We start from the raw sequence: 22,026 nt of genomic DNA, 5'->3' as shown, positions 1-22,026 counted from the left end.
AAGGTCCAGAGTAGACAAGGGTGAAGGATATGAAGTGTGAAAAAATATCCACTGTGATCACCAGAACAGACAATAGAGGGGGTTGATGTATGTAGGTTTTTAAGTACCTCCAGTCAAATACCATACACATACACAGACAGACTGCTTACCGGAACAGGCACCACAATGGCCGAATATGACTGAAATGCTGAGCGCATCATGTCCCTGAGGAGAGTGATGAAGCAATGCAGACAGTTCATCACAATCTTCTTGGCTGTCCTGTTGAACACCTGAAGTTCCTCCACGAGCTGTGCATTGAGAGCCTCATAGTCCTTCTTTGCCAGATCCAGCTCATCTCCTGCTGACCTTTGAAGGTAGCCATTGTAATCCAGCAACTTGTCATAGCGCTTTTGGATAAGCTTCTGAGGGCCTGGAAACAAGGCTTTTAATGCTGAGAGAGGGGTCAAAACGAGCTTTTCCAATTGATCCACCTGGGAAGAGGAAAACAAAACAAAAAATAAGACCAACAAATAATACTTCATTCTCCCATTTGTAGCACTTACATTGCTTTCCAAGAGTAACTAATTAAGCCTGACAGCACCCCTATCAAACAGCCTAGTAACAATTCTTATCGTATTATTATACTCATGGGGAAACTGAGGCACAGACAGGTTAAGTAGTCACCTAAAGGATAAGTGTTAGAGTTGGGATCAGAAAACAGGGAATGCCTGCCTCCAATTCCCTGTACTAGGCACTGTATTAAAATTGTGAAGCTTCACTGGGACTGGGACCTTTAAACCGGGAAGTACCATTAGAGACAAGAAGCAGTGCAGTCTCAATTAAATGGCAGTCTTTCCCACTGAATAAAATAAAGGAACAGCCAGTTTCCTGGGAATGGCTCTGATCAATTTGATTTCCTGATTAAACAGTATAAATGCTTACACAGACAGATAGAAAGATTCAATTTGATTAAAATGTGTATGCTTGCTTATGCTTGCTTCCTTTAGTTTACTGAAAATGAGTCATAAATGAACAGTCCTAATGGGTAAATAAAATATTTTAAAAAAACAACAACATTGCTATGGGAGTCTGGATGGAACAAGGAATTAATATTGGGTTTAAAGATACTTTCTCCTGTAGTTTATTGGTTCACATCCAGTACAGGCTGCTAGTGACAAACTCATTACCATCTAAAGTTTGCTGGATAGTTGTGAAATGAGTTGCTGGACTCAGTCCAATAACAAGAAAGAAGGTTCCTGCATAACAAAAACCACTGCTGCAAAAGTCTGTATGTCCATCATCCCCAGAAGAGGTCCCTCAAGGTGAGGACTGATGGACAGTGTTGGTTTCACATTGGTATTGCCTTTGATATATAGTTGTTCTGTGGAGAAAGAACTTTCCATTTTCATGTGAAAAGCTGGCACCTGTGACAATGCTTAGATAAGCAATTTTTCAATACCTTAAACAGTTGTTTCTTGGTTCTGAAACAGAAAAGGAGAAGCTATTCTTGATTTGGCCCTAACTAAGAGGGCTAGACAGATCATTCAATATTGACAAATTCAAGATAATGCACATAGAAAGAAATAATTTAAGCTATTCATAGTTCTCAACTATAACTACTCAGGAAAAAAACATGAAACACAATGAAAATCTCTGCTTTTCGTGAAGTGGTGGTCAAAGTGCAAACAAAACATTAAGACATAATGAACTGGATTGAAAATATTGTAATTCCATTGTATACAGTGATATGCCCTTGCCTAGAATACTGCATTCAGTTTTGGTCAGACTACCTAAAAAAAAAGATATAACAGTAATAGAAGGGATTCAGAGACAGGTAACAAAAATGATTACAGACATAGAAAAACTTCCATATTAGGAGATATTGCAACAGCTAGGCTGTTTAGTTCTCAAAGGAGATGAATAAAAGGGAACATGATCCAGGTATATAAAATAATGAATGGGATAGAGAAGATAGAGAAGGTAAATAGAAGTGCCTGATTTAACAATACAAATGCAAGGGGATATTTAAACTAAAAGGCAGCAGTTTCAAACTCATAAAAGGAAATACCCTTTTACATAGTGTGTAATTAATCCATGGAACATATTGCTCTAGATATTCCTGTGACCAAACCCTTTGTAGGATTAAAAAAGGAGTATATATCTGTATGGATATTGTAAACATTTACAGTTATAGTAGATAGGATAAAAAACTTTTTAGAAAGGATATAAACCTTCATACTTCAGGTCATGAGTCAACTTCTAACCGACAGAGGTTAGGCAGAAACTTCCTCTACGCACAGTTTTCCACTGAGGAGATTCTTATGCCTTCCTTTGAAGCATCTCATAGCAGCCACTATTGTAAACAATCTACTGCACTCAGTGGATCATTATGATGAGCCAGTATGGCAATTCCTGTGTTCCTTTGCTCACTATATTCATTTTATTTATTTTTTAAAGGTATACTTTTAAATGATGCAATTATTTTAAATGGAATTTGAAAGGAAGTAGAATTGCAGTTACAGAGCCTGTTTTAGTGGTTTGGTTTTGGAATGAAACAGCTTATCTTTTAATAAAGAAATATAACTATCAGTCCTTTCATTAGTTGGGCTGGAATGATCTGTCACTGTCATTTGCTGTTAATAGAGAGACTCCATTTTGAGTTAGGTGAAGGGAACCAGATGGGGTGGAGTTAAGGAGGGGTGGGACTAAAGGAGAAATAAAATTTGCTCCAGGCCTGAAATAGTTAGTTTAGCTTGAAAGCCCAGTTCAGGCAGAAGTTTGCCTTACTTTGAAAGATGTCCTTCAGCCTGAAGCCTAGCTTGTATTGCCAGTCCCAGGAGTTCAAAAATCACAAGTCAAATCCCCCAAATAATGAGCTTTAAAAATTATATATTTTGAGTTTTTTATTTGCCTTTTTTTTGTTTTTTAAATATTAGGGTTCATGTTTTCAATCTTTTCTCTTCAATCACCAAGGATAGAAACGTACATTTAAAAAAAGAAAGAAAGAAAAAGAAAGAAAGAAAAGAAAAGCTGAGATTCCCACATATGTGATTCCAGGAGCTGGGGCTTTAAGTAAACACCAGATATCAAAAGATTAATGATAAAATCCTGTGAGTTGGCAACACTGCATAGTTTAAGCTGAGGCCTGATCTGGCTTATGTTTTACATAAATTGACATGGGAATTTTTGTAACTTATGTTCCTGTAGGAAATAAGATCATTTAAATCAAAAGTTTCTCCATATTTTTAATGGACTCCTACATTTTTCTGCTCTTTTCCTTTCACCTTATTTGTTTGAATGACGCACAGCTCAAATATACTGACAGCTGTGTGATATCGGCATATTTCGTGAACTTACAAAACCTTCACAGGGATTTCCAATGTTCTTCAGCATTCTTGAACAGCCATTGCCTTCATCATCTTTGTTGTGTAAAATATCTTGTAGTTCAGTTATATTCTGTGCTGCTAGAAGCATGGAATCCTAGAAAGGAATAGGTGGGAAATTAAAATATATTGATAATTTGCTATAATACAGTATACCTATTCATGCATACCCTGTAATAATATTAATCGAATCATAAGTCTTTTCCATCTCTTAAGTTGTCTAGTCCAATGCAGGATTGTTTCCTATGATAGATTCTCCTGTGTTTTCTCCAGGTTCTTTTTATAAATTTTGCAAGGAACAGAGTTATCACCATTCACCTTAGAAATTAATTCCAATCCACACCATTAGGGCTTACTCAGAAAATGTGAAATTCATCTTTGTTCAGAGAGCCATCACTAAGTTTACGCACCACTTATGATCCATGTTGGGGGATTTAAGTGGGACTTAAATGATGCATAGACCTTATGCTGGTCCCTGGCATGGGGTGAATTTCACCCTTACAGAAGTATCCCTTCAGGACGTGATGCTATGAACAACAGAACAAGGCCATAAAGCATTGGAATCTACATGGTCTGCAGGCCCCATCTCTGTCTGATAAGCTCAAGCGATGCCTCCCAGGAATTGTGCTAAACTTCTGCAAGCTCAAAAGTATTTTTAAGCTACATGACACAAACTTAAAAGCACAGGCTGGCTACAACTGGTCTTGGAGGGCCCTTGTGGCCTCTGCTAACTTGGCAAGCCCAAAGAGGGAAGAAATTCATTTTCCAATCCCCTAGCAGTGGGATTTAAGAGTGAAGAAATCTGCAGCACTTTGAAGCCCTGTAAATCATAATGCTGACCCTGACAATAGTTAATGGGTTAAATTTTAAAATGGAGCAAAAGTCCAAGGAAAAAAGGTTTTAGTCCAGGAGAAGCCACTGAAGTACACAGCGGCTAATGGAAGAACTCCTAAATTTCAATAGAGGGCCTTCTAACCCATTTAGCTGCAAACCAGATGGCTTCTAGAGTGTGTGGTGGACACTACCCCAGCTCCCCTTCAGAAAAGGGTGTGACCCTGGTGGATTCACACCATGCTTTAACCTAATGATCATCCACTTTCCCTTCCTCTATGTATTGCACTATATTAAGCCACAATGGAGATATCCTTTGAAGTAAGCAGAGTGGTGCAGAATCCCGCCTTATGACCTCTTTGCTACTGAGCTACTAGTGAAGCAGAAGCAAAGCATTTCTGCTGCATTTTGGGCCATGTGCATGTGTTCAGGGCCATTTAGGATTTGGTATTACATGACTCTGGCAGAAGTGTGTGTTAAACTGCTCACATATATGGTTTGTGTGTGCATAGTTCATATAGCAAAAACAACGAGAGTCCTGTAGCACTTTAAAGACTAACACATTTCTGCAGGCATAAGCTTTTGTGGGCTGCAACCCACTTCGTCAGATGCATGAAACAGAAATCAGATAGGAGGTATATATGTACATCCAAAGGTAAGAAACAACAATGGGGAAGGTAGGTGTAAACAAAGTCCATTCGGTTAGAGTAGATGAGGCCTATTCACAACCATTGATTAGAAGGTGAGAATGTGTGAACAGTGACCATTACTTCTTGTAATGAGATAACCATTCCAAGTCCCTATTCAGACCCAATCTGATTGTGTCCGATTAGTTTATGGACGTTATGTTTATGGCTGTAAGGAACCCCAACCTGAAGCAAATACTCACCAGCAACTGTACATCATACAGCAAGAACACTAACCCAGGAACCTATTCCTGCAACAAACCCTGTTGCCAGCTCTGCCCACATATCGACTCTAGTGACACCATCACAGGTCCTAACTACATCAGCCACACCATAAGGGGCTCATTCACTTGCACATCTTCTAATGTAATATATGCCATCATGTGCCAGCAATGCCCCTCTGCCATGTACATTGGCCAAACCAGACTGTCACTACGCAAAAGAATAAATAGACACAAATCAGACATAAAAAATGGTAACATCCATAAACCAGTCGGAGAGCACTTCAATCTCCCAGAACACTCGGTAGCTGACTTAAAAGTTGCCATACTTCTACAAAAAAACTTCAAAAACAGACTTCAGAGAGAAACTGCAGAGCTGGAACTCATCTGCAAACTTGACACAATCAAACTGGGTCTGAATAGGGAAATTTGTAAGTCTTTAAAGTGGTACAGGACTCTCGTTGTTTTTGCTGTATACAGACTAATACAGCTACCCCTCTGGAATAGTTCATATAGTGTGATATACCCACCTGTAGATGATGTAGGGAGAATGAAATATTCTTCACACAAAATTTCACAGTCTTTTCTAAACTTCTAAATAGCTTTTCCTCCTTATTAAAGGTCTGGTCTTTCACCTGAAATAGATGTTTACACATTGGTTAGGACAGCAATGAATGGCTTGGCTAATGAAAGGAATGGCCAGAGGTCTGTTAGAAAAATCTAAAGAAGAGTCCATGAATTCCTCCCTTTGAAGCTAGATTACTGTCCTTCAGTAACGCTTCCAAACCTACCTACAATTATCAGGTCTAAAGCGAGGGAAAAATCAAGGACAGTGGAATGTGTGTGACAAAGATTTTGAGTTTTGCAGAGCATTAAGGAAGCATGAAGTTATTTTATTGTAGGCACATCTATGTTTATCAATGAACCCTTCATTTTTTATGTTTACACAATTTGGACAAGAAATGATAGGTAACAAAGTAAGTCTTTTCAAATCACAGCACTGCTTCCTGCAGTGCTCTGTAGCATGGTGCAACTTCCTGCCTTGATGCCTCCTGTTGGTTACTTGTGGAATCAGCCCTCAGCCCAGGCAGATGCCTCTCTCTGTGGTGTCTCGTGCCCGTCTTCGCTCGACCGTCACTCTTGTGACTCGGTCCTCCGCCTGAGTCACAGTCTGTGCTCCCCCACTTCCGGGGGGATTCTGCAGTCTGTTCTAGGCCCCTTCCCTTGGTGACCACTGCAGTCCTGCCACCAGTGCTATGGCAATCAGTGGTTGGGGGAGCGAACCAGATCCACCCACTACTCCAGGTCCTAGCCCAGGGACCCTAGGTGTGGCAGCCTTTCGCTGCTTCTTCCCCAACTTCTCCATAGCTTTCCCTAGGCCACTTCCCTGCAGCCCCAGTACCTTCTCCGCCCTTGGTTCAGGGCCTTTGGCTCTGCTGATTCCCAGCAGCCAGCCACTGTCCAGAGTACTGCCAATCTTTCCCCTTCAAGCTCCTGTCACTCCTTATATACTGGCCTCCTGGGCCATGATTGGCTGCCATGCAGCTCCTTCCTAGTCATTCCTTTTCCAAGGTCCCTCTTAACTCTTTCCTGGCCAGTGCAGGGCAGGCGCCCCATCACATGCTCCCTAATGTAGATGTGGGCAGCTATTGCCAATGCAGAGATAAGAGTGTTGCTATTATGTCTGTAGCATTGTGTGGCCCTGTACAAATTACAGTCTCACTATCTGTAAAGGGGTCATTTTACTTCTTTATAGTGTATGAAGAAGGCCTGGACTTTTTTTTTTTTTTTTAATTCTTTCTGCTTGCTTTTTTACCTTAGAAGTATGAGAAATGTCAAGTCTAGTCTTCACTGCTTTCATTGAAAGTCATTGAAAGACTCAGAGATGTTGTTCTGAGCTTTCTCAGCCTCCAATTATAGGGGAAGGAGTGCTGAATCTTTAACAAAGGCATCTTTTTTCCAGAGTGATTCTCAGGTGTTTTAAATTCAAAAAGTGTTAACAAAAACAACAGCAAATAGGAAGTTCTAACAGATTTGAATAAAAATCACTTCCCCACTCAATCAGATTTCACTGCATGGTTATCGCTGATATCATAAACCTGTTAATCCTTCAGTTTGCCATAGAGCCTTCTAGGAATAAAAAAAGAATATCTGAATTTCTAATGTTAAAAAAAATAATTGGGGGTCGGGGGGAAGAAACATCACCACAAAAAGAAGCAAACAGGAAAAAAGGCACAAGCCTGCAGGTCACCTTTCAAAAAGCAAATGTTCTTGTATAAGCAACTATATTAAAAGGGTAAAACACTCAGAAGCAACTAAATCATTTAGGAGGTTAAGTCCCATTGACTTTCATTAAAGCATAGGTTCCGAAGTGCCAAAGATACTTTTGAAAATGGGACTTGACTTGAAAGAGTTAAAACACAACTTTATAGTTTCATTGCCCTAATTAAATAATTATTTATCAAGATAAAATTTTCAAAGTCACTTAGGAAGCTAAGTTCCATTTTCAAAAGTATCTTAGACACTTAGGAGCCTAAGTCTCAATGAAAGTCAATGGGACTTAGCTTCCTAAGTGATTTAGGTACTTTGAGAAAATTTTCCCCGATAAACCAGTAATTATTTAATTAGGGCAATGGAAAAATAAAGTAGTGTTTTAATTCTTTGCATTCAACACATTGCAGCAGGTTTATTATAAAAAATTTGTAGCCATCTAATCATTTTGACAGTCAAAGGTTCTCATTCAAACTCACTGCCCATACTAATTAGCACATAAATCTTGTTTTGTGGTCTTCTTGTACCAGGGTCTGAATGATGCTGAATGAAATGCACAGAAAATGCCCTCTGTAGCTATCCCATTGCCACAATATTTCCTACCAACTCATCTATTGAGGGTTGACCTCCACATTCATTTTGGTGAGAACTACTGACCAGTACCTCTTTTCTTCCGGTCAGAGGTTTGTAGAAAAGGCCAGTTCCAAAAGAAAAGGTGGAAGACATACTGAAATATTTTCCTTTCAGTCTAGGGTCATAAAGATCTCTTCACCTTTGAGGTTACACACAAGTAATGACTTGATAAACATTGTAAAACAAATAACATTATGAAATCTATTTCCAAAATGCTGTCAATAAATGCTAAGAGCAAAACTGAAGTCCTCAATGCAAATTTGCAAATGGATGACTACGTACCTGAGGTTCTCCTCCCGTCAGAATTTTCAGATGGCTAGTAACCCTCTTGGATTTCTTGCTAATGGAGTGAATATTCAGTTTGGAAAACTTCTCTTTAAGAGATTCTTCATCATCATTCTTCTTATACTTCAAGACTGCAGACAGAGAATTTCACAACACTAAAAATCTGTATTCATAGGGCTCTAACATAGCTCTGCACTCTAATATGAAACCATTTGAGACCAGAGACTTTGATGTCACTTGCAGTAACCTTGTGTGAAAACACTGCTTTACCAGCATTAGAAAGAGGTAGTAAAGTTAAGGCTTAAATATGGCAGGTCTTTAAAAATATCTTTATTATTTATTATTATTAGTGCTTGTAGTAGTATTACTGATGTTAGTGTAATATATTATATGCAATATTGTACTATATTCATTTTCACATTTTTGGAGTCTACATCCCTAGTGATCCAACCTGGGTTTTTGTTTTTAAGTTTGAAGCTACAATTCAGTCTATACACCAGTTATGTCTCTCAAAATCCAGCATGTTCTGTAGCTCAGATAGAGCCAGAAAACAATATCCTTGATAACATAATTGGAGCTAAAACCATCTCCCATAATCACCAGCCCAAATCTACATAGTATGAATACAATTAATAGGATAAAAGAATATACCATCTTTTACCTACCTAAATCTTTCCTTCTTTTAAGTTCATTGATATTCACATTAATGTCTTTCACAGCAGTAAAGGCATATTGCAGTGCCTTGTGATCAGGATGAGAAGCAGGAGTCGAATTCAAGAGCTCACACAGTAACAAGGGGTATTTCATCACACGCTGTATTGGTTTGATCATCAGAGATCCCATGTCCATTAAATTTGGTTTTCCTCTATTATTTAAACAAACAGAACTGTCATGTAAAACGGCAACCCCTTGAAGAACAAAATTGCATTAGTCCTATCGAGTCAGTGATGCTATTATCTTTTTAAATCTTCATTTGAGCTTGTATCTATTGCAGATGTCAAAACTAGGGCCTAGTTTTCCATTCAGTTACACAGATGCAATTCCCATTTAAATTGAAAAACTAGGGGAGACATTCAGTGGGGAGTCTGGGTTGGGATAAAATGAAATCTTTTTCCCTCAGTATGAAAGTTGCACCAGTTTAGACTTTCTTAGGCTCACGGTCACTTACCAACATATAATTTCTACATGCTCTCTGAATTTGGCCCACTGAGGCTAAAAGAGTCTGTATGGTACACTTTACATACCAAGGAGCTAGGAGAGAGGGATGTAGTAAGAAAAATAACTAACAAGAAGAATGTATTATAGTAGGCACATTATACCTCATTTTGGCACCTCAGTGTGAAAGTGACATCAGCTCATAGTTCTTTATTTACACCCATTTAGTGCTTTGTACCTTATACCTCTGAGCTTGCTTATGTAACCACAATTCTTTGTTATGCCTTCAGCCACAGTATTGACAGGATTTTGCCTCGGTTGCTGATTGGTGGATTACAGTTAGTGATGCGTGGACTTGAAAAGATTTAAAATTTGGTCTGGATTCTCCAGTTTGGATGTTTACCCACGGCTTACCCTGACCATCTGGGTTTCCTGTCCCCTCTCCATGCTCTGATTCCCTCCTTCCCCACACAAGTCATCCCCACCAAGTGGCAAATATTCTAAAGCCTTGTTCCCGCCTCCTTTTGAAGGTCCTTTTATGGAAAGATAATTTGCTTTCTCTGCAGCAGGCAGGTAAAAAGGGCTTGTTTGCCTCTCTATTCATAACAGTGTTTCCAGGAGAAAAGAGAAGGAAGAAATTCCTGGACACTCTGGGAAACTCTATTACAACCCATGTTGGTAACAGCCATGTATAAACTGCTGGGGACCTTCTTGTAGGTCTGCACTTTAAACGAAGGAGTGAGCTATTGGTAATAGTGTGGAGAAGACCAGAGCCCTGACTGTAATGCAGCTTTTCATGGCAGAAACACAGAGCAGTGCTTCCACTACATGCTAAAGGAAGAATTTTCGGAAGAAAAAAAGTTCTATGAGATTAATTATGTGAGATTTAATGAGAGGTGAACCAGAATTTCTGAGCATGAGAAGGGACTGGGTTAATGGAAAACAGAGGGAAGATAGAGGTAATACCCACTTTTGTAAACTGTCAATTTTTGTTGTGTTCAGCCATAAACACTGCTGATGGAAAAGAAAGAAAGAAAACTTTTTCTTCCACTTATAAAAATATACTGGAGCACTGTTGACTAATTAAGTAATGATTTGGATGCTTTGGAGAAGAGGCATCTGCATATTTAAGCCATCTCTCACACACAGGCACTAAGTATAAAAAGTCCTGCACGGGAAAAAAAGGAGTTTTAACAGTAAATGCTTTTTAAAAGCCTCTTGATGTCCCCAAACCTTTTCATCATTTCTCTTTTCTCTTCCTCCTCCCCATATCCTGCATCAAATATAGAGCTGTTTTCCCTTCTTTCAGCTTCTGGCAGCAGGAATAAAAGAAATCTTAAATTGTTATTGTTTTCCCTGAAAGGCCCCATGAATGCAAATCTTTTAAAAGCTGCCTCATGAATGGAAATCTTCAAGTGTCTTCTCTCCATACAGTTGCACTTTGGACAGCCGCCCAAGTGATAAACAGCCCTCTGTTCACATATCTGCATGACACAGTCTAGCAATCTGGTTTGAAAGATAGTAGGTTTGTTATGAGATGATGACTCCCTGCGGCACAAAATGCCACAAAGTTCAACTCATCTAATTCTACCCAGTAAGATTATTTTACGATAACCATCCACCTAGATTAGTCCTGTATCTAATGCACCCCTTGAGAATACACTGCAGCCAATCAGAACACTGCCTTGCCACACAATTTAAACAGATGTGTAACGACTTGTGACATCTTTTGTGAAGAAAATTAAGCTGATAATTCATTTGTAATGCTACTGCAACCACCCAGTCTTATCATGAATTTAGCAAGTATTTTAGTGCCATAAGTAGCTGCACTAATCTCATTGCAAATCATTGCTGTCGCTTTGCAATCATGTAAACACAGCTGGTTTAACGGCATCAGGTTCCACTGCACACCCCTCCACACTGCATGCAACAGAACAAAGTCACAGGTGGGGTGGGGGGCTTAGATGCATACATCTAAATATTCCTGGTGGGAAATTATAAAAAAAACATTCTATTCAGTGTTAAGTCTGGCACTCTCTCTTTATGGAATATTATTTCCGTTGTGAAACACACGAACAGAAAACGTGTATTAAGGTGGAGATAATGTCACATTAAGTTTGACAGTTTTTATTGCTGTGTGTGTTTGTCATAAATTGTAATGTTACTTAAACATTATTATTTGTGCGTGTACAAATTCACTGTTTCAGAAAATGTACAGGGCAAATAATTCACTATGGCCCATATTCTGCTGTCACTTACACACATGCAACACCAGTGAATTCACTAAGATTGCACAGGTATAAGTGAGGGCAGAATTTGGCCATATTTGATTGTCCAGCTGGAGTAACCCATCCAACTGACAGCTAAGTGCAACATCGTTTAACACTGAAGTCAATGTTTTTCCTATTATGCTACTGGACAAAGCAATCTGTAACCTCACAGTTCCAGGGGCCACAAAGATGCTTGGGGTAAACAACAGTGCACTTTCTAAATCAAGATAAACCAGTTGTGATGGCAGGAATGGAAAAAGAGGCAAGGGATCCCACTGAGGCACTCCTTTTTATAGACTCATAGACTTTAAGGCCAGAAGGGACCATCATGATCATCTAGTCTGACCTCCTGCACACTGCAGGCCACAGAACCTCCTTCCCATTGCTACAAGGTATGGGTTCAGTGGTGGCTTTTAGCCACAGTCCTGAGGAAGGGTTGCTTGGGGTTGCATGATACTGCACATACACTGGACTATGATTATGTCTGGTCCTTGCACAGAGAATGGCTTCTTGCATCTTTCACAACCACACAAGGGCCAGGCACAATTTGGCATCTAAGAGGTAACTGTCTTATGAATCCTTGATCAATTTAAACTCAGTGAGGGAGTGTCAATGTAGTGTTTCTATTGGACATTCTTTGAGGGAGAAAGTTGCATGTTAATTTCTGACAGTGCAGTGCAAGTCAGTTTGCACTATTTCTATTTTCTTTCTGTTGTACTCATGATTTTGTTGCTAGTCTAATTATATTTGGTGTTTCCTCAAAAGCCCCAGGTACTAGAATCTCGGGATTATGTGAGAATCTCAGCTTTAATTTTTTTCTAAAAGTAAGTTTCTAGTCATCATATTTATAGAGAAAAGTTTGAAAACATGAACCCTAAAGATTCAAAATGCAGGAGGCAAGTAAAAAGATAAAATAAAAATAAAAAGCATTTATTTTTTAAAATCTCAATGATTTTTAAGATGGTCTCATGATTTTTAAGATGATTTCATAATTTTTGGGGCCTAATTCATTCTTTTTGAACAGCTGGAGACTGGAAATACTGCATAAACACACATACAGACTTTCAACTATTTGTTTTGGGTTTTTTTTTCGTAAATGTAGCCTTAACTTAGAATTTCCTAGCTTTCCGATGTTCTTCCCCTCCCCAGTAAGGTGTTTAGCAGAGCAATTTTAGCAGAGCAATACAACCTTACTTCTTCTCTATCATAATTAATATTTTTGTCTAGGATTGTAATTTTTTTTCAATTCAAGCACTTTCTTCGCTCACTCCTCTCCCAAGGTATCTTCAGATTTGTCCCATTTTGATAGCCCTGGGTTTGTGGGTTTCCCAAAACTACAGTCTAGGAATGTTTCCTTCATTACCTTATTTAGGACATGAGAGACAGTCATTATCTTGGAAATAATTTTATTTGTGAATCTGACATGAGTAAAGCAAACTCACAAAGGTTTGAGCACAATTACTTTGAGACAGTCTAGAGGGATTTTAAATCCAGAGATCAAATCTCTAGCACTTAGATCATTGCTGTGCTAGTCTAGGATTTCAAAGGCCAGCACTGTTATTTGTTTTTTTGAGAAGGATGCTTTAGAATCACAGAAATGCATCTGCTCTGAAGGGAGGTGATAGTAAGGGAGGATTGGGAACCAGATTTAGGCCTGGTCTACACTGACAATGTAGGTCAACATAATGTGGCTTACGTCGACCACATAAAGTATGCGTCTCTACTGGCATGTCAGTTCTATTGACCTAAATCGCACTAAAATTCGACTTAATAAAATTCGACTCCACAAGTGGCATAGTGCTGAAGTCAAATTCCATGGGTCAAATGAATGTCAGTCTAGGCAGAACACAACATAAATCGACGTCATTGGCCTCCAGGAAGTGTCCCATAATGCTCTGTTGTGACTGCTCTGGACATTCACACTCTGCTGCACTGCAGCCACGTGCACAGGAAACAGCCCCTCCCCTGAAGCCCTGGGAAATTTTGAATTCCCATTTCCTGTTTGGTCAGCGTGGAGAGAGCTTTGTAGTTGAACTGCTCATGGAGACTGCATGCCCCAAACACGCTCCAGTATGAAGTTGACCTGAGGTCTTGGATCTCATCAGCCTGTGGGGCCAAGTCTGTTCTGACTCAGCTCCAAACCGGCAAAAGAAATTTAGATATCTATGAGAAGATATCATGTGGTATGATGAAGAAGGGCCACAACAGGGACGCGCACCAGTGCCACGTTAAAATCAAAGAGCTGAGGCAAGCATATCAGAAAACGAGGGAGGTGAACAGTCATTTTGGCTCCACACCGAAGACATGCCGCTTTTATGAGGAGCTGCATGCAATTCTCAGTGGTGACCCCACCATTGTGCCACCACACAGCATTGATACCTCCGAAGAATCCCAATCCAGGATGAATGAGGAGGACTCTGTGGAGGAGGAGGAGGAGAACAGGGGGCAGGTGAGCAGGGTATCCATTCTCCCTGAGAGCCAGGACCTCTTCGTTATGCCAGAGCAGCCCAGCCAAACACAGGACAGCGTTACTGACCAAGATGCTAGGGAAGGCACATCTGGTGAGTGTGTATAGCAAATCGCATTTCTGTGGTTATGTCCTGAGTTCAGCTTCTTCTTTGTGGGGAAAAAAGGAGCTTTTGTTTTTGTGGGGATGGGCTTCCTGGGTGTTGGTACACTTCAGCAGAGGGTTACCCCCGAAACAGACTATTTATATGCACACAGATGCTCCGAGAATCTTCCGTGGCTGTCTCCAGGAAAAGTTCATGTAGGTACTCTGCAATCCTTTGCAGAAGATTTCTGGGGAGGTCAGCCTTATTTCTTCCCCCACGGTAGGACACTTTTCCCCACCACTCTGCTATTAAATGAGCAGGCATCATTGCGGAACACAGCATAGCAGCATAAGGGCCAGACCTGTACCCCAATGCTTGCAGCAAATCTTCCTTTTCCACCTGAGTTACTCTCAGGAAACCGATATCACTCATGGTCACCTAGGGAAGATGGCGCAAGTTTACAGTACCCGACCAATATAGTCACTGCGTGTAATTCCCCTGCCATGGACGGTGTCCTGGTCCCCAACACAGACAATTCCTAGCCATGATATTGTTGGCATGGGTGTTAGGGCTCCGGAAACAGGTGCCCCTATGTTTATTCGAGCAACACTTCATCCACACCCTCCTCCAATCCCTTTAGACTACCTCCTCCCAAACCGGTCTTTGGGATAGTAAAAGGGAGCCCAATGATCCTTCTCCTTGGTTAAGTATGGATTGGGAAATTTAGTGCTACAAAGACTTTCCTATAATGGATGCAAGGGCCCCTTACTTACCATGGCTGGAACGCCATTCTGACCTGTGCAATAGGAAGTGATTGGTATACGGGTCTGGCATTGCCTTGCGAATATGAAGGGAATTCTTTTTACATTGTAACATTGCTTTTCATCCGTGGGACCAGCTAACAATAGAAACTTTCTTTGCTTGCCTTACAGTGGATAGCTTAGCTTTTAACCCAGCCTCTACTCCTGCAGAGTGCCTTTCCCAGATTAGAAGGCGAAAAAAAACCTCAGGATGACATGTTCAACGAACTAATGAATGCCTCTGTGTCTGCTGACACAGAACTCAGAGCCTGGAGCAAAACTGAACATAGACAGGAAAACTAAAAATCAGCCCAGGAGTAGGAGCATGCAACACAACAGGAGATGTTGCATATTATGAGGGATCAGTCTGACATGCTGAGGTGTCTGGTAGAGGTCCAGCAAGAGCAATGGCAAGACAGACTCCCCCTGTAGCCCCTCCAAAATGCTCAGACAACAAGCTGTTTCATACCAATCCCCACTCCTCCAAGCACTCTATGAGGAGGTTGAGCAGGGTGCAGTACGTGCTCTTCTCCACACTGGTGGAGGGGAGCAGAAAGAGGCAACAGCCCCTTTAAGAACTGGGAATGTGTGTGCTTTGCTGTTTGCACAGTCACACTTTGCTCTGGATGGCCAAGCAGCTTTATGAGACTGTTAAATTATCTTCCTTTCCCCACACTATAGCAGGTCACCAATAAAACTCTACTGCTTTAAAAACATTACTCTTTTATTCATTGAGAGCTCGGGGATTGTCGTCACGGAAAGAAGGGGAGGGGACCGAGGGTGCGATGGTGGGGGATGGGAAGGGAGAAACAGCACTGAGACGTACATTACTGCGCTTCACTGCAAAAACAGATTTTCAATGCTTCCCTGAGGTGCAGCGCTCCACAACTGGCTCTCAGTGTAGCATTGGAATCTGGCTGCTCAAAATTTGCAGCCAGCCTATCAGCCTCCACGACCCAACCCTGCGCAAACTTTTCCCCCTTTGTTTCACATATATTATGGAGCACGCAGCAGGCAGAGATAACAGGGAGATGTTGTGTTCACTGAGGTCTAACCTAGTGAGCAAACTGAGCCATCTTGCATTTAATTGACCAAATGCAGATTCCACTGCCATTTTGCACTTGCTGAGCATATGATTGAAATGCTCCTTCTCGCTGTTCAGGTGCCTGGTGTAGGACTTCATTACCCAGGGGAGCAAGGGGTAGGCAGAATCCATCAGGATCACTATTGGCATTTCAACATCACCAATATTTATTTTTTGGTCAGGGAAGAAAGTGCCCGCCTGCAACTTTTTAACAGACCTGAGTTCCTAAAGATGCACGTCATGCACCTTTCCAGACCACCCCACATTGATGTTGGTGAAACGTCCCCTGTGATCCACAAGGGCCTACAAGACCATTGAAACCTTTCGGTTTATGTACTCTTTGGCAAGGTGGTCCAGTGCTAAGATAAGGCTATGTGTGCCATCTATCGCCCCGCCACAGTTTGGGCAAACCTGTCCACTATGTCCTGCACATTTCCCAAAGTCACTACCCTTCTTAGCAGAAGTCTATTAATGGCCCAGCACACTTGCATCACAGCAGCTCCCACAGTGGATTTACCAACTCTGAATTGATTCCCAACTGACCGGTAGCAGTCTGGGGTTGCTAGCTGCCACAGAGCGATGGTCACTCACTTCTCCACTGTCAGAACAGGTCTCAAGTGAGTATTCGTGCGCTTCAGGGCTGGGGACAGCTCTGTGCAAAGTTCAAGAAAAGAGGCCTTCCACATACGAAAGTTCTGCAGCCACTGATCATCATCCCACACCTTCATAATGATGCGATTCCACCAATCTGTGCTTGTTTCCCAGGAACAGAACCAGCACTTCACTAACTGAAGATGTTGCGTGACAGCCTGCAGCAAACGGGAATTGTTTCACTCTATGGCTTGTAGCAAGGTGGCTTCAGTAACATTGCAATTTTCCACGTTGTGCTCCTGTCTCAGCCTTGAAAATACTGCAGGATAAGCTGTGAGGTGTTTGTGATGCTCACAATGATAATGCACAGCTGAGCGGGTTCCATGCCTCTCTGGTGATGGCATGCGCGCGGCAGAGATGGGTTTGGAAAAATGGTGCAAAAAATATTCGTCTGTTTGTTTTGGACAAGTGGGGGAGGGAGCACGTTGCATCATGGGAGGAAGACAACTACGTCTAGTTGCACTGTGGGATAGCTACCCATGGTGTACTGCTCTGATTATCGATGCAAGCGTGACTGGTGGGGACGCAAACCCCCAACGCAATGTGCGTGGTATAATCACATGTCTCCGACTTCCTAAATTCAGTGGGTGAAAGTCAACTAAAATTAAATCGACTTCACTCTACAGTGTAGACATACCCTATGGAGCTTAATAAAACAGAAGGCTTGAAAGATACTGCAAAGCAGGTGCAATAGTAATTAGAAAACTAGATGGATTTGGAGAAGTTAAAAGACAAAGGCTTTATCACCAATGTCTATGAGAAATCTAATTTCTGTTGCTGCAAAGGATTACCTGGTTTACTAAAATGATGCTCTCGTTCTGAACATTTCTATACATGTGGTTTTAAACATTTTTAACATCTGCAGATCATTTAGATTTTTTTATTTCTAAAAAACAACAAAAAAGTTGCCATGATACTTACTCGTCCTCGTATATCTTTCTGCAAAAGAAGAAAAATAAAAGAAGTATTAGATTCCTCCTAAGAAAAAAATATATACAGACTATGGGTGAGATTCACTAATATGCATCAGTGACGCAAAGCAACCGTAATTGGCTAGTTGAGCTAGCTATGGCTGCTTTGTGTCGTTGGAACTTCACAAAGCAGCCAAAGGGTACAAGTGAATCTGACCCCACATCTTCTTGAAAAGACAGCCATTAATGGGCAAAGACTTTAATAAAGCAGGATTTGGTGATAAAACTCAACCATCTCATATATAGTTTTATATAAGGGGATTCAGAGTACTGTGCTAGCAACAATTAACATTTAAGTCCTAGCAACAAAATCACTAATCAATAAAAGGGTGTAAATTCTTGGGCTATATGTAAGTCCACTCTATTCTCTTTAAATAGAAATAAAATTTTAAAGAATGAAAGATAGGTGGTGTATTTCAGTCTTTCTTAATAGAAGTTATCTTGTATTTTTATTAGGATTCCATTTTTCTTTCAGTGAAGAGATTTACTTCCTGAAAGACTCTTTTTGTAGATTAACTTTCAAAAGCCATCAACAGATGTGTAAATACTAATAATAATAGTGTAAATACTATGAATTTGTACATCAAAAACAAGCAAGGATATCTGCTAATGTTTTGGACACAAACATACATAGATACATTAACATGGGATATTTTATTAAAGATATTATTTAACCTAGGGAAGAGGTTTGGCCATTGGACAATATGATATATTTAATGAAACAACACATTGGAATCAGAAATTCAGTATCTCTTCATATCTGACTTCTCTGTTGCCCAGTGCTGAGCAGTATCCCTTCCCCGCATCATCACCCACTGCCGTCTGGCTGCCCAGCACAAAGCCCCATGAACTACAACTGGCTAACTGAGCATCAGGAAGCTGATATAGTAGTGCTGCAGTGTTCCCTCAGTGATAACTTTGGGAGTGTTTCTGACTTTCGTTTGCCCCTCTCTTTGGTAACCAAGATGCTTCGGTCTAAAAGTAAAGCATTTGATCACCAGCAACATTTAATTTATACAAAATGAACTCCATTAGCTAAATGAATGCACAATATCACTGCTGTATTATAAGATTCTACAGCATTTACTATTGTTGATGTCTCCAAGGCCTCACCTACAATATGGATGAAATTTCTGGCATGTAGAAACTCCTCTTCAATCAGCATGAGGTGTAAGAGACTGAACAAGGATAATTAAATACAATGTGTCTGCACAGATGTAAAGAGCACAAACTATACAACAGGCCTAATATGAAACTCTTTTAATACTGTAGGACAAAGCGCAGGTGAGAAGCAGCAGATCCACCCCTTAATAATGTGGATCCAGTTTCAGAATTTTTTTAAAATTTGGCAATACTTTGCCCAAACAAAAATGTCTTTGTTTTTAAGAAGTGAAATTTTGCAATAATAACAGTTGTGGGCACCTGAATGTGTATGCCTCATGGAGGAAAGGAGTCTATGCCTTATTTGGTAGGAACTCTAGTAATTCCCCCTTTTGGGCTGTACTCTCTACAAATAGTAACAGATTCAGATGACTACAGCTATACGTTTTGATTGTGTATTTTTAACTCTTTTTTTACTAACATTTCTGATACTTGCTGAAGTACATATAAATGTTCTGCCTGCCACCTTTAGTCTCTGTAAACAAAACAAAACAAAAAAACAAAAAAAGCAACAACACCATAATGGTTTGCTCCATTATGGCAATTCCTGTACTTCATTTAGGAGAAAAGGAAGAAGGAAAGGGAATTTGGGATTGGGATCAAAGTGCTTTACATCAAGCGATGAAACAGATTCATGTGGCTGTATTTAGGATTAAGTCACACTATCCTGTTCCATGCCAACTCTGAATAGAACTTCTCTAAAGAACTAGAAATTGGAGCTGTGGAATTGAGCAAATTCACTTGCCATTCAGGCAGTCACAGCATGCCTTAACTGTGAATTCTAACACCCACAACACAAGATATCTAATTGTTCAGTCACTTCTAATCCCTGTAGCCTGAGAAAGCTGCAGGGACACAGAAGCACCAGTATGTTGTCAGAGAAAGCAAATAGCTACATCACATGATATTTTAATTCCAGTGACGTTATTCTGTGCCCACACATTTGACGGAATTACAGTAGACAGGGGGAGTGTGTGACAGGTCGTTGGGGGACCAGGAAAGGTTCTCTCAACACCTTTTATGATACTGCATTTCTTTGCCAGTATGGGCACTGAAGCTAAGGGAAGAAAAACTTTCCTTGTGCTATTTTTGGCCATCCTAGAGAGAAAGAAATCTAATCATGGCCCCTGGCTTGTCATCTTTTCATGAAAGCAGCATAAGCCAGAGCTCCCAGCAAGCCTCATAAAACTCTGGATTTACAGGAGACCTTTCATCTACATCCATTTAAAATGTTCCCTGCCAGGCAGCTGACTATGGACAGAAATCATCATTTGAAAAGATCTTACTTCAAGGACTGTACACAGTGTCTTAAATGCTGCTTCAGTTCTTCATCCTTTTCATAGGATTCAAACATGGTGTGCGCATCGTCATGGTGGTAGCAGTAGATTTTATATGTGTCTTCTAGTGGGCCTTTAATCTGCAAGAACACTTCCCCTGTTAAAGAGAAAAACAAAGCATGTCAAGCCAGACAGCAGCATCTCAGAAGGCATTTTCCACAACAGTAGTCATGAGCAAAAAAGGCTGGTTTCCACTTTATTCTCCTTAGAAACTACCTTTTGTGTGTATGTGCATTATTTATAATATGACTTTCTGAGTTGCTCATCTTTGTCATAGCTGGGCACCTTATAACAGTTTGAAAGAACAAAAATTCCCTTAGGGAAAGGTCTGAAATTCTTTCTTCCTTCCTCCCCTCCCCTTCTGTGCCCAATCCCCCTCAGTTTATAAGGAAACCAAACTGGGTGGTTTAGCACTTAAAAGAAGAATGGTGTTATGTGTGGCTGGCAGGGGGAAGGAATGTACGCATGCTAATTTTCCTTTTGATGCTTTTTCAGCTGCATATAAACCTTAATGAGTCATAACAGGAATAACAACTCCAGCCTGCCGTTAGTTCATTTGTTTTTCTCTTTTCATTTGTTCTGTAGAATACTGAAGCAACAACAGTTGTGGCCCAGGATAGAGTTTTTTTTCATATCACAGAACCAAAGAAACACTGTGGACTGGAGTCACTATTATATACCATTTAGATTTATATGCAACCAAAAAGGAAAAAGATAAAGGAACATGCTTATATTCCCTTCCCCCCACATCCAACATCATTTTATCCATAAGAATTTTATCTGGGATTTTCAAATGTGCTTAAGGGAGTCAAGTACCCATCTGCTCTTGAATATAAATGGGATTTGTGTGCCTAATTCCCTCGGCCTGCTTTGAAAATCCCACCCTAAACCTAACTTGATTTCCTTGTTAGAAAGAGACAGTAAGCTGAGTGGGGAAGGAGTGTTCCATCTCTTTTCCTGAGTGTTTTTTTTTTCTTCCAACCTAAGGACTTGTCTACATGACAAAGTTAAGTCAATATAAAGCAGCTTATGTCACCCTAACTATGAAGATGTTACACACTACAATGCTCCTCCTGCCACTTTAACTCACCTGCTACGCCGACATAGTAAAACCACCCGACGAGAGGCATAATGCTTAGGGCAACATAGTTAGAACAACCTAATGTCAGTGTAGACTCTGGGTAGCTTATGTCTCCCTAACTGGCCTCCAGAAGGTATCCTGCAATGCCCACCATGACCACTGTGGTCACCGTTTTGAACTCCGCTGCTCTGCAGCTAGGTACAAGGCGTGCAGCCCTCCCCTTTTAAAGCCCCAGGAAATTTTGAACTTGCTCTTCCTGTTTCCTCAGGGTGGAGAGCTCACATAGTAACTGCCCAGCTGAGCATGCTGGTTCCATGCAGCAACTGCACTCCTGCCTGGAGTACACAGGAGGTGGTGGATTTCCTGGGTCTGTGGGGAGAGGAGGCTGTAGGTCTATATCTGGGTCTGTGGGTAGAACTCACTGTAGGGAGACAGGGGAGACAATCACAAGGACCTACCTAAACTCTCCCTCCCCCCCATTCCATTTATCTTCCAGGCTGCAACAGTACCCAAGGCACTTTATTCCGCGGGAGATTAAACATGACAGCCACCTATACACCCAGCTGTGAGAGCCTCATTGGTGTACGTGCTTGTGAATTCCCTGTTCCATCCCCTTTAAAGATACTTTCTCCTGCATGTATGAAGTTTACCTCAGCATTACATAGGTATGTTTTC

The 22,026-nt window shown here is 40.8% G+C and overlaps 1 protein-coding gene across 1 annotated transcript in view; it reads right to left on the bottom strand.

Moving 5' to 3' along the window:
* The window catches only part of ARHGEF38 (Rho guanine nucleotide exchange factor 38), a 64,376-nt gene that overhangs the window by 18,405 nt on the left and 23,945 nt on the right, over window positions 1-22,026 (bottom strand). The window contains exons 4-10 of the mRNA XM_067568219.1: window positions 20,220-20,367; window positions 17,723-17,740; window positions 8,955-9,154; window positions 8,287-8,420; window positions 5,631-5,735; window positions 3,337-3,459; window positions 150-470 (exon numbers count right to left, since the gene is read on the bottom strand). Coding sequence (XP_067424320.1) covers window positions 150-470; window positions 3,337-3,459; window positions 5,631-5,735; window positions 8,287-8,420; window positions 8,955-9,154; window positions 17,723-17,740; window positions 20,220-20,367 — 1,049 coding nt within the window. The remainder of the gene's footprint in view (window positions 1-149; window positions 471-3,336; window positions 3,460-5,630; window positions 5,736-8,286; window positions 8,421-8,954; window positions 9,155-17,722; window positions 17,741-20,219; window positions 20,368-22,026) is intronic.

This window comes from Emydura macquarii, unplaced genomic scaffold, assembly GCF_026122565.2.
Source record: "Emydura macquarii macquarii isolate MOO-44397 ecotype Brisbane River unplaced genomic scaffold, CSIRO-AGI_Emac_v2 contig_2863, whole genome shotgun sequence".
NCBI lineage: Eukaryota > Metazoa > Chordata > Testudines > Chelidae > Emydura > Emydura macquarii.
Note: the sequence above shows the minus strand (reverse complement) of the source record. Positions and strands in the feature narration are given on the sequence as shown.